General features: G+C 34.2%; 1 protein-coding gene across 1 annotated transcript in view; it reads right to left on the bottom strand.

The window, feature by feature from the left end:
• Positions 1-14107, bottom strand: part of PSMD1 (proteasome 26S subunit, non-ATPase 1) — a 91742-nt gene that overhangs the window by 71923 nt on the left and 5712 nt on the right. The window contains exons 3-9 of the mRNA XM_059393703.1: positions 13749-13822; positions 13400-13569; positions 9859-10064; positions 7562-7705; positions 5360-5586; positions 1073-1133; positions 56-184 (exon numbers count right to left, since the gene is read on the bottom strand). Of these exons, the coding sequence (XP_059249686.1) occupies positions 56-184; positions 1073-1133; positions 5360-5586; positions 7562-7705; positions 9859-10064; positions 13400-13569; positions 13749-13822 (1011 nt within the window). The remainder of the gene's footprint in view (positions 1-55; positions 185-1072; positions 1134-5359; positions 5587-7561; positions 7706-9858; positions 10065-13399; positions 13570-13748; positions 13823-14107) is intronic.

The raw sequence follows: 14107 nt of genomic DNA, 5'->3' as shown, positions 1-14107 counted from the left end.
TTCAACAAAGAAATAAATACAAGAAGAAAGCTTCTATTATAGATGAATTTCCTACCTTTGTGTTTTTTAGAATCATGAGATCTGTGTTATTATTTCGTATTAAGAACTGTAGATGTAACTCAATAGCCATTTCACCACTTAAAATTTTAATCATTTTCAAAGTTTGGTCCTTGGGCTCTGGACTCTGCCAAAATAAATAAACAAACAAGAACGAAAATTCATATATTACTAAAATCCACTAAGCCAACTGTATTTTAACAGCCCTAGACCAGTGAAATTCACAGTCCATACACACACCAAAACTTATATTTTAATAGTAGTATCTAGAAAACTCATATATCATTTATTTGAGAGAAAGAATGATTTATTTCTTTAATAGCTATCACTGAGATATGATACCAGTTTGATGGAAGAATGCAATTCATTCTGAACAAGTTTCCAATATAAAACATTTTAATATTAAAAAAAATCAAAATATAAAGTAACTGATTACTGATGATACACAAGAAAAACAAACTCATAGTTATACAGAACAAACTCATAGTTAAGACAAGAAACTCCCTACTACAAACTAGAAAATCAAAAGCATTTTTAATCAACACATATATATGATCTCATGAAATAACAAGCCATCCAAGTAAAGAATAGTTTACATACCTGATAATCAAAAATCAAAAGTCTTGTTAGAGGAACATTTATATCCACACCCCCTTGTTCCATTCACTATGAATATTAAAAACAACAAAGGCAACTAAAGTGCTCCCCCTACAGTAAGTTGACATTTATTTGTTAGAGGCCATACTTTTGTCTCACCCTGTGACAAGTAATTCAGTTATTCTAGACAGAGTTCAACCTTTTGTAAGCATCCAAGGATTTGATTTCTTCTAAGTTAAATGCTTTCCAGAGTCAGTCCAAAATTTTAGCTTTTTACAGAAGATCTATTTTTATTAAATGACTATAGTATTAAACTTAATATTAAATCCCTTTAAAGGCAAATATATAACACTTTAAAATAAAATATACTGTGGGAATATACATTAATGATAAACTCAACTTAAAAAAACATACTTACCACTTCTGGCGTCTTTCCTACAAGCACACTACCTGTCTTTTCTTCTGTTTCCATTGACTCACTGAAATAAAGAGAACCAAGAGGTACTAATCTGAAAAATTTTTTTGAATAGTGTGTATGGGTGACTTATCAAAATGAAGGTCTGACTCATGTTCAGATCAAATATTTTGCAAGGAAAAAATATTTAAGAATTTCCCTTAAGAAACACCCAAGATTCTATTAAGATGGAGGCAGTCTATAATTTAATTTCTTCCAAATAAATTCATAAAAATACACAAAGCAACTAACCAGGTTAGCATGGACAACAAATACAACAAAACTAGGTGAGAAAGCATCCCCCGCACTCCCAAAACACAGTCAGGTAGAGATACACTGTCACCAGCTACACCAGTTTGAAGTAAAGCAGGTGGGGCCTGAATAGCTCTTAAAACCAACACACCTTCTAAGTCAAAGCATGAAAATGCTGGGCACAGAATCCAAATTAATATGGCAGAAACAAAGGAAAAAGAAAGCCCAAATAAAAGGGAGAAAGTAAACAGACTTAAGAGATCTCAGATCATAAGTCACCATTTTGTTTAAAACTCTGTAACACAACAGAAGAGGAAGTTCTAGAGAGCAGTGAAATTAGAAAAACTATCCTAAATAAGCTTCTTTGCAAAAATTCAGGAAAACTAATTTCAGTAAACATAAGCTACACACAAGGATCAAAGCAAAATTCCATATGACATTAGAAAAGAAAAATTAGCCACCTGAGTGGCTTAGTTAAGTGTCTGACTTGATTTTTGGCTCAGGTCATGATCTCAGGGCTGTGAGATCAAGCCCCACGTTGGGCTCTGTGCTGAGTGTGGAGCCTGTTTAGGATTTTCTCTTTCCCTCTTCCTCTGCCCCTCCCTGCCCTCACAACCTTGCTCTTAGGAAAAAAAAAAGAGAGAGAGAGAGAGAAAGATCATTTCAAAAGAGGTAAAAAACATTAAGAAAATTACGTAAGATATAAAAGAATAAAACATGTCAGAATTAGGAAACTCAGAAATGAAATAAACTAGGGAAAAATTAGAAATGAAGAAAAAAATAATTTTAGAAGATTAATTCAGAGGGGCAAATAAACACAACATGAATAAAGGACAAGGCAAGAAAGAAAAATTTTAATTAACAAGGAATCAACCAAATGCTACTTCCCTAAGATCAGGAATAAAGGATGTTCACTCTAAGGTCTACCCAATTGGAAATCATAGCCAATGCAGAAAAACAAAGCAGGGGGGAAAAAACATGAAAGTTACAAAGGAAAAAGTAAAATTGTTTCTATTCAGATGATGTGATTCCTATGCAGAAAATTCTATAGGACGATCTATATTACTAGACCTAATTGATTTAAACAAGGTTACGGGACTCAACATTAATATAAAAAATCAATTGTATTTCTATATATTGGCCACAATTAGAAATTGAAATTTAACATACCACTTACAATACATCAAAAAATATACATAGGAATGAATTTAAGAAAAAAATGTACAAAATTTCTGAACTAAAATCTATAAAACGCTGCTGAGAAAAATTAAAAGAAAATCTAAATAAATGAAGAATACTATGCTTATAGATTATAAGACTTGTATTGTTAAGGATTTCAAATTGTTCCAAATTGAAAAGATTCAACACAATCCCAATTAGAATCCTCCCAGTCTTAAAGAAATGCAAGAGATCCAAAACAATCTTGGTGGTGAGGGGGAGAGAAGAGAGGTCAAAACTTTAGGTCTTCATTAACGTAATTTTAAGACTATAAACTTTAGTAATAAAAATATCATGGTACAGCTATAAGGAAAGATGAATAGGTAAATAGAAAAGAACAGAGCAATCTATCAACATATCACATGTCAAACGCTCAAAGGCAATTCAGTAGGGAAAGGATAGTCTTTTAAACAAATGGTAATGGAACTACTGTATATCTGCATATTTAAACAAACTCTACTACTTCACACCACATACAAAGGGTTAAGCTGAGTTCTACCACATACCTAAACATAAAACCTAGAACCATATAGCTTCTGGAAAAAAGTGTAGTAGAGTATCTTTATAACCATTAAGTTTGCAAAGAATTTCTTAGATTGGGATGCATAAAGGAAAATTAGATTATCAAAAAAAAAGCTTCCATTCATCAAAAAATACCACCAAGAAAAAGAAAAGATAAGCCAAAGACTGGGAGAAAATATTAACAATATAACAAACACAGGCGCCTGGGTGGCTCCATCGGTTAAGCATCTGCCTTCAGCTCAGGTCATGAGCTCAGGGTCCTGATCCAGCTTCACATCAGGGTCCCTGCTCAGCAGGGAGTCTGCTTCTTCCTCTGCTTCTTCCCCTGGTTTGTGCTCTCTCTCTCTCACTCCATCTCTCTCTCTCAAATAAATAAAAACTTTAAAAAATAATTTTATAGCAAAACATCACTTTTGTCACTGGAATGAATATTAAAGAAACTGGTAACACCTAATGTTGGCAAACAAATGCTAATATACTGCTGCTGGGAGGGTAAAATGGGCAACCACGTTGGAAAATAGTCTGGCAGATTCCTACCAAGTTAAACATATACCGTTTGACCCAGCTATTCTAATCCTATATATTTATCTAAGAAAAATGAAAACATCTGTCCACAAAAAGACTTGTACAGGAATGTTCCTAAGAGTCCTGTTCTGAAACAACCCAAATGTACATTAATATAATAATATAATAATGAGTAAACAAACTGTGGTATATTCATACAACAAAATGCTGCTCAATAATGAAACGGAATCAGTTACTGATTCACCCAAAAAACACAGATATTCATCATAAATGTGCTGAGCGAAAGAAGCAGAAACAAAAGAATACACACTATATGATTCATTTTTATAAAGTTCAAGAACTGGCAAAACTAATACATGTTGACAGAAATCAAACCAGTGGTTGCCTCAGGGGCACGGGTTGAACTCAAAGGCCAGAAAGGCAGTTTCTGGGACAATAATACAGGTAATGGTTATATGGGTGTTTAGACTGTCAGAACTCATTGAACTGTATTATGAGGATATGTGTATTCTTTAGTATTTAAAAGTATTTTTCCATTAAAAGAAAGAACTGAAGAGCTAAAAAGGATTAAAAGAAAGTGAGAAATAAAGAGGAGCAGAAGATGAGAAAAGAAAATCTAACTTACATGTAATAATAGGGCCCCAAAAAGAAAATTAGAGGGAAGAAAACAAATACTAAAAACTAAAATTCAAGAAAACCTTACCGAGGGCAGGACTATTTCTGGTGTTTTTGAGGACAAGTTAGAAGGCCAGTGAAATCTGAAAGCAATAAGTAAGGAAGAAAGCAGCAAGAGATGAGTTGAGGGCTTTAGAGAGGACAGATCATGTATAACCTCGCAGGCCATGTTCAAGACTTAGAATTTTATATGAAATGTGTTTTGTAAAGTATTGCAGGTTGAGACAGTGATGACATTTAGGGTTCAGAAAAATAACTCTTCCCTGCTGTGTAAACAACTTTAAAAGGAAAAATGTGGCATAAAAGACACTTTCTTTTTTTTTTTTGAGGGAGAGAGAAAGGGAGAGAATCTTAAGCAGACTCCACACCCAGCATGGAACCCAATATGGGGCTCAACCTCAAGATTCTGAGATCATGACCTGAGCTGAAGTGAAGAGTCGGACACTTAACTGACTGAGCCACCCAGGAGTCCCATAACAAAGACACATTTAAATATTTTTAATAAGTAGCCTAAATATTTTCCTTAAAAAAAACCAGGAAAATAAAATCTAGTACTGTATTAGCTTAAGATAAATGTATATTTAGTTTTAAAAGAAGCAGAAAAAGCTGGAAATGTTTCTTACTTTCCAAGTATCTAAAATCTAGCCCACCTAACCCATATGAGTTTTTTTTTTTTTTTTTTAAGTAGGCTCCATACCTAGTGTGGGGCTTGAACCCATGACCCTGAGAGCAAGACCTGAGCATCTGATTAATATACTAAGTCACCCAAGTGACCCACACGTCTGAAATTTTTAATTTACGTGGTTAGGTAGCACATATGCAATTGGCCCTCCCTGTCAATCACTTCCATTTCTTTCTAGAAAGGTCCCTTTCTTTGGTATTCTTTAAGGTGCCCAGCAGAGTGCAAAACAGAGCAATAGCCTTATTAAGACTTTACAACCTAAGAAAACTAATTCTGAAATAAATTCTTAGACTATGTGGTCAATGAATATTCCACCTATTTGCAAAATGAGATAAAGATTTTTCAATTAATTCTGGTGCAGAAAAAGATACTTATACCTGTCTTTCTCTGATCCTGGAACAGTACCCGTATTGGTGGATCCAGGCACAGAAGCAATAGGGGTACCAACAGTTCGAAGATTCTGGATTACAGATGACAAAAACTGCTGGCTAGCACTTTCATACAAATCAAAACAAATCTGATAAGCCATCAGGAGGTTGTCTTCCTTTACCAGTTTTTCTAAGATATCACTCACAGCCTGAGGATCATCTAAGAAAATTAAGCACTGAAATGCAGATAAAGAACAATTACATAATAATTGAAAACTCTGTCTACAAAATACTTAACACACTGACAAACAGTTAATAATACAGGAAACGTTAAAATATAACCACAGGCAAACTGGGGAAGATGAACTGTTCTAGCACTCCATTTCTTTAAAAAAAATTAATTTAAAATTTTAATTCTAGTTCTAGCACTCTATTTCTGATCCTGGCACTAGACAGAGTTTTCCTGAAAATGGCATCTGATTATACCTGGCAATTAGCAGTACTCAGTAACTGGTAGGTGAATGACTCTCAGCTTTTTCAAATCTTACCTGTATTTTATTATCAAGTGCTCCTTAATTTGAATTTTCTGCTTAACCATAAATTACAGGGGTCATTCATTTATTTAACGGACATTGTATCATGCTGGGCCAGAATAAAAGGCACTAAAATGACCATTTGGACATATCTCTCTTCTTACTCTTATGATCTGTCACATGTTTTAATCAAACTATCCAATAAATTTAGGACTTTATTTTTTAAGAATTCAATTTAAATTTTGTTTCCTTAAAGTAGCAAATAGCTAATTTCAAAATGAACACATTAATTAAAGTGTTAATCAAATTAAGAATAGGAAATAATGGAAACAAAATAAATGACCAGTAATAGAGAATGGTTAAGTAAGGCAAAGTACATCCACTAAATGACTACTGTAGAGTCAACAAAAAGTTGGAGCAACAGTTTGTGAAGACTCAGAACATGGAAAAATACTAAAATTGGAAGGATGTATATAATCGATACTATTTGCCTCCAAAGAAAGGAACTTAGGAGTTAAAGTAAAAAAGTGGAAAGACTTCACTGTATACCCATTGGTTCTTTTCAAATTTTGAATCACAAGAATGTTCAAAAAAATGTATTTTAAAATGTGAAAGTTTTATAAAGCTTTAAAAGGACAATAAATAAAACAGCTAAAAAGAAATAAAATTGCCTCTGAGAAATAAAACTGATATACATAGGTAAGCAGAGGACTATGATTTTTCATGTGTTTTAAAATACAACAACAAAAAAAACGATTAAAAACTATTTAGAATATTTAGAAGCAAACAAAACTCCAAAGACTATAGAGATTAAAGTGAAAAGAAATACACTAAAATGTTAACTTTGGGTGAAATAAATGATTTTTCTTCCAGTCTTTCCTGTTTCAAACTTGCTTCAAAAAGCATTTAAAAAAGGATGCGTTACTCTAAATTTTAAAAATGTATAGAGAATGACTATAAAATAGCATGAGACTATATTACAGTGAAAAAGTAACAAAACCTGTGATACAATACTATGCTCTAAGCAGAATATAAAAATTTATACAGTATGGTAATTGTTAAAAAGCAAACTTCACTTCCAGTCAAAAAAATCCAATGCAGCCATTAAAATGTGCTAATAAATGAAAGAAAAAAACCTATGCATATCTTTGAGAAAAGGCCTGGGGAAAGGGAAAGATACACTTGGCATTTTCTGGACCATCTTAATTTTTAAAAATGTGCAAGCAAATTCATACATGAAAAGAGATAAAATATACCTAAATGTTTTGGTTCTGTTTGGGTAATAAAACCAAAGATCATTTTTACATCTGAAATTCACTTTAGAATGACACAACATACATACTGTTTTTACCTCTTCTACCTTTTATTTTTTCTTTTAACCTAGTTTCCAAAATTTCTTTAAATGGTTGCAATACTTTCAAATATAAAAAGAATACACAGAATGCATGAAAACATAGCAGTTTTTTAGTTTTGTAAGATTGCTTCTTACCAGTAAAAAAGAGTGTAAGTGTACACCTTAATTGTCACAAGCTGTTGTGAAGATCAACTGAGATACACGCATGATACCATTAGAGGTACACAATGTAACGTAATGCAATATAATGCAAATATCACAGCCCAGCACTGCGGCATAAAATAGTGTGATAGGAAGTAAGATAACATCATGTAATATAAGTACCTGACAAACATTGATGAAATCGGGTTTTTCCAGGTTCATGTAGATTTTAACTAGAACCCTTAGTACCTTATTCCGAAATTGTTTATTCTGCATTAAAGACATGCAGAGCTTGAGGCTATAAGCTAGCATTCCTGGGACATCATTCTGAAAGATAGAATTTCAAGATACATCATTATCTGGTTACTGATGCATTGTGTTTATTTGGTAATCAAATTATTTTCATCTACATTCTTTAGTTATTTTAAGCAGTCAAACATTTATCTGCAATTTAAAAAAACAGAACTTAAAATTCAACATTTTAGATTAAAATCTTGAAGAAAATTACTTATTTTCCTGTTTTCATGAAAAAATGGGTTGAAAACAATATTTAATGATCATCCTGAATCCTTACTATGTCAAGACAGAACACTATAAAAGAGTGGTGCTGTTAATTATTAAAAAAAGATATATACAACTGTCTATATACCAAGTGGTTACATTTTTCATAAAACTGAAAACTGACTACTGAAGTCCTTCATCCTTCTGTCTCCAATCTTGCTAGTCCTCACGTCTTGCTGCCTTGCCTATACTTGAGAGCCAGGAACACCGCAGGATAGAACTATTCTCCAGCTCTGAGTGACTCAGGCTTCAGGTGCTGTCACATCTAGCGGGTGCTCTTCCTAAGGAGATTCTGACTCCAGATTATGTATATCTTGCAGTTCTCTGAAGCATCTTTAGTATCTGAGATAACGACCTATAAAAGTCCCTTCAACATAAACAAGCATATTGAAGAGCTATGGGAGTATTTCTCAAAAAGCAAGTTGTGACCCATTAATGAAATAAACTTTATGGGACCAGCATTTTTGATGAAATACAATTTTAAAATATCAGTTATATCAGAAGTAGTGAAAGTAGGTACTGTTTCATAAAACTTAAGTCATATCCACATGCTCTGGGATGCAAACTAAGATGGATTTCTTACTCTGCTTTGTTCTTTTTTTTTTTTTAAAGATTTTATTTATTTATTTGACAGAGAGAAATCACGAGTAGATGGAGAGGCAGGCAGAGAGAGAGAGAGAGGGAAGCAGCCTCCCTGCTGAGCAGAGAGCCTGATGTGGGACTCGATCCCAGTACCCTGAGATCATGACCTGAGCTGAAGGCAGCGACTTAACCCACTGAGCCACCCAGGCGCCCTGCTTTGTTCTTTTTTTTGAACACTGCGTATCTTTACTTTATATTTTTATTTGCTCATCTGCCTATTCCTCCAGTGGATTGTTCCATCTCAGAAGAAACTTTGTTGGTGTCATTTCCCACATCTCCAATACCTAGAACAATGTCTGACTGAGTAGACACCCAAAAGTATTTGTTAGTGAATGAAAACAAGTATTTTAATTCTATTCACTGGAACAAAGGGAGAGGCTACAATTGCCCAAAAAATGAAACCAAGTAAAACAAGGTTCAATTCTATCACATTAGGTCATTTACTCATTTAAATCTTGTCACTGCTGCTGAACACAGATATTAACTAACAAGTAACACAATTAATTAATCACCATACTGTTAAACCCTATGAAAAAACATAAGGCTCCAAGAGATTAACAGAAGATTTGGATCTAGTCTTTGTAGTAGGGGTAAAGAAGGATATCGGGCTGGGAATCAATGGATCTGTAAACCAGTGACTGTTAAGCTGAACTCTCAATCTTGAACAGGAATAAAGCAGATAAAGAAAAGAAAGGGTATTTCTGGCACAGGCAATACTTCTGGTAAGGGGAATGGAGCAGGGTACATCTAGGAACCGAGGCAAGGCTGCAGTGCAGAGAGCCAGCTCATGGAGACAGACAGGCGGCGAGGCAGACCAAGTGGGTGTGAAGCTCAAATGTCCATTTAACTCAGTCTTGCACCTTACTGACCATCTCCTTACACTGATTTACTACAACTATCATAATTATTAGAAAACACCCCAAACCAAGAATCTAGTCTGTAATTTTAGCCATAAAACTAAACTAAAACTAAACTAAAAATATAAAATAGCATTCTAACAGTTTATCAGTATAGGCTTCTTAAAAAGGGCAGGATAATTAAAACAACTTCCCCATGTACGACTACAAAGTAATGAATGTGGTAAGATAAAAGCAGGTACTTGATGACCACAAAAGACAGCCAAGGTTCATACATAAACATGAAAAGAAAATATCTGGCAAAAGAGCACTTTATTATTCCTAAGATTTTCTCTTCACTACCCATGGTTTTTAGTTTTAATGACTTGCCTTGCCAATTCCCCATCAATAACAATCTCTAAAATCACATCATCTACCTACCGACTCCAATATAGTCTTCTCAAAGACATCCAGTCTTCGTGTCTCCAGAGCAATACCAATAGCCTGCTTATACTTGTGATCGTCTAGACATCGCTGGAACATTTTATTTACAATGCCTTCCAATCTCTGGTCAATTGGCTTTTTTTCACCTTCAGGCAAATCTGCATTTTCCACACACTGCTTGGTGTAGTGATCAATGCATTTTGCTATGAGGAAAACAAAATAACGAATCATCTTATTAACAGGGCTAAACTACTAGAAAAGACAAATGCCTACATTTTTTAATCATAAAAATTTATGGGATAACTACAGAGTAATAAGCAAATTAAAAAAATTTTTAACTCTAGATGTTATACATTCAAATTAGTACTATTCCCTTCGTAACAATTATACTGGAGGGTTTACAAACTAATCCCAACAAGGCTGACAGTATTCAAAACATTTCTTTGTATTATATTTTGACCATTATATAACTCAACTGTACTGCTTATTAGACAGCGTTGGCTACAAACAGCTACTGTTTTCACTTTCAAAAACAAATACTTGCTATTACTGAGGATATTTAAAAAGACCTATTGTAAAAATTATCACAGAGCAATAAATTATTAGACTTCCTCAAATTAGTGAAACTAACTAATAGCTTAAGACAGTAGAGGCCTTGTCTAAATCATCTTCCTAAAATACTGGTGAATGACCTGAAATGTATCACAGATTCCAAAGGCAATTCCAAAGATTTCCAAAAACCTTTCCAGCAACTATAGCAAATCTGTTGAAATACTGTTGCAAAGTAAGGTAGGTGAAATCTATGCAATCCCCACTCGCAGCCCCCCACCCCCACTGACACTGCCAGTCTTAAAATTCACGCAGCGATATTATCTACATGCAGGCTTTGGCTTTCATATTACACAATGATTTGACTGAATGCAGCAGACAGGGCAACATACTGAAGGGGGCCAATAGGATAGTTGTTGAGAAATATTTAAGTTTGTTTACAATTCACACTACTTTACAATCACACTTTAAACTTATTAGGAATAACCAATAAAGGGAATTTCCCTAAGCCTTCTTCCACCCTCATAAGGAAGACAATTACCCAAGTGAATGACCTAAAATAGTTATACTCCCTATAACTCATTGACTTGTTACTGTCCCTTTCAAAAAGAAAGGGTACATGGACAAAATTAATTAGTCAAAACTACAGCCCTGGGAAACAAATGATTTGAATTAGCATAAAGAATTACTGGTCCACTAGATGGCCCAAATTAAATGGATCTGTATTTTGGGAAAAACAGAATCCTTTTACAAAGTGGAATATATCACATTCAGAGGCCATCCAGACAGAACTATGAAAGTTTACATACAGTTAATAAGGACAAGGTGGCAGTCACAAGGCAGATCTTAAACAATCCAGGTTGCAGAAAATCTTTAGCAGGCCCTAATAGAACGTTTTAAACCAAACGTAGTTAAGTGAGGAAACATTACACCTACTCTACCAGAAAAGAACCTCAGAATTACAACAGTTGGAGAATTTTCCTTAAATTGTAACTGAAGGGGAAAAAAAATACCTCCTAGGTTTCAAATGAGATTCCTGCTTTCACTTACCAAGTTTATATCATAACTATATCCCAGAATCTAGTCTCATTCCCAGCTGAACTCTTTTTAGAACAGAAAGAAAATTTACTAGCCTTGAATTTTCTGGATATATAATATTCATTAAGATTCTAGGAAGTCTTTCTCAAATTCTATTTTGTGGATCTCCTCACAAATTTCACTGATGGTCAAAACAATCCATTCCTTATTAAAGATTTTATTTATTTATTTGAGAGTGCGCAAGAAAGCACGAGTGCATGCACGGGTGAAGGGGAAGAGGGGGAGAGGGAGAAAGATTCTCAAGCAGGCTCTGCGCCTAGGTTTGATCCCTCAACCCTGAGATCAAGACCTGAGCCAAAACCAAGAGTTGGGACACTCAACCGACTGGACCACCTAGGTGCCCCCAAAATAATCCATTCTAAAAGTCCCTACAAAACTAGAAGGGTGAACCCCACTGCCACACAAAGAAAAGCAAACAGAACTGGTCTATTTATCAACAATTGCCTTCTACAAGCTAACATGATACATAGCATTTAGAGAGCGGGAAGGCATCTACCACATTATAGTACCTTATAGACCAACAGCCCTGTTTAAAACGTGATCTGGAAAAGAGTAGCAATGCACATTATTGTAGAAAAAATTATCAGTACTCAGCAAAAAAACCCTTGAAATAAGAGAAGAGAGGTTAAGTGTATTTAACTCCCCATTTCTAACTCGATATAGAGAAAGTGTTCCATGTTTCAAATGTTATGGTCTATTCTTTAAAACCACTCGTTCTTTCCATAAGATTTACAGATGAAAACTCCAATTCAATGAGCCCCCAACAGCAGTAAGTTACATGCAACATTTTCACACCACCATGGCAAAAACTTTAAAATCATAAATGCAGAATTCTAGTTAGAACATCAGAAACATCTCAAAGTATCCCTTCGGACCAGTTTGTGCAGCACTTTCCAATTTCTGAAAGAGGATATCAAAGTTTTCTTTCTAAGGGTTCAGGTGAATAATGCAGACCTCTTCTAAATCAGCAATTAAAAAAAGATCTCCATTGCACACCACTGAGAGACATACCCTTGGGCTCTCCATAACTATGACCAAAAGCCTGAAACTCCTACAGACTTGTCTGATGGGTATATAGTCTGTTCTTTCACCTACTAGATTAGGAATTTTCAAACATTTTTTAAAGCTACAAATCTTTGAATAAAATATTACTTAGTTATAGTTTAATTTACAAGATAAAGAGCCCAAAGTCTTGCCAGTATGCTATTCTCCACTTCAAAAATGAAGAAACAAAGGAAAAAATGATGGTTGCTAGTAGAAACAATATGGATTTTAAAATAATCCGGAGTTTTAAATTCTGACTCTCCTATTTAATGGTCATGTGTCTCTATCATCTCGAAACCCGAGTTTTTTCATTTGTAAAACAGGGAAAGCACCTTCCTTATGGGACAGCTGTAAAATAAACCATGCCATGAAGAATGAGTGGCACAGTGCCTGGCAAATGGAGGTAGTCAATAATGATTTCCAGTATTAGAAACAGCTCTACAAATTGCTGCCCTTTAGTTTGTTACTCATAATAATCTAATTTTTTTATAGAAAAGAATGCTCATTGGAGTAATAATAACTACCTTTATGCTGATTAGGCTAAGATAACTACCTTTATGTGATTAGGCTACTTCTGATTAATTTCTTAGATTCATTCTTAAAATGTTTTTTGAGGTGTCTTGACTATAACTTACTAATGTCACTGTTCATTATGCCAAAAAAAAAAAAAAAATCACAAAATTGGAAGGCAGATCTAAAAACTCAGCTTGCATAAGATTATAGGTCTGTGAACTTCCAATTAAAATTAAATTTGGCAACAGCAAGAAGTAATTCAGGAAAAAAATGTTATATGCACTACAGCAAGAAAAAAGCCAAAATAAAGCTTTACCAGATAGAAAATAATTACCTATAATAGTTTCCACGTATTCAGAGTTGTCATTGACATTGAAGAGGTCACCAGCTCCAAGTGCATAATTCAGAGATTCCTCAAAAGCCCCAAGGTGATAAAATACTTTAGATGCCACTAAGGCCGCAAACTGCCGACTCCGGAAACCTTCATCTTCATACAAAACTTCTCTGAAAGAAATTAGGAAGTATAAGCCTAGCTCAAACTAGTTTTCCTTTAAAAATCCTAAATTTAAATATATTTAGTAGCAGCACATTTCTAAGTGAATTAATAAGCCACATGACCCACATCCACAGATAATTAGTTGATCTACTTTAATCCAATTTACAGAAATAAAATAATTTCTTACATTTTATCTACAGACTCAGAAATTTCTGCCCAGAAGTCATTGACTACTGCATTCAACTTGTGTAGTGCAAATTCCTGTAGAAGATAAAAATAAAATACAATTTTTTACAAAAAAAAAAAGGTTCTGACAAATCAATGGCCAAATTCTCAATCATATTTACTAAAATTTTTAATCTATGACAAATACAAAAATGTACTGACTTGTGTTTTCTCTTGGGTTTAAAGATTTCCTTTCTGTTTTGTTTGTTTGTTTTTAAAGATTTTTTTATCAGAGAGAGAGGGAGAGAGAGCGAGCACAGGCAGACAGAATGGCAGGCAGAGGCAGAGGGAGAAGCAGGCTCCCTGCTGAGCAAGGAGCCT

This window comes from Mustela nigripes, chromosome 3 (genome assembly GCF_022355385.1).
Source record: "Mustela nigripes isolate SB6536 chromosome 3, MUSNIG.SB6536, whole genome shotgun sequence".
Lineage (NCBI taxonomy): Eukaryota > Metazoa > Chordata > Mammalia > Carnivora > Mustelidae > Mustela > Mustela nigripes.
This window is presented reverse-complemented; position numbering and strand designations above follow the sequence as displayed.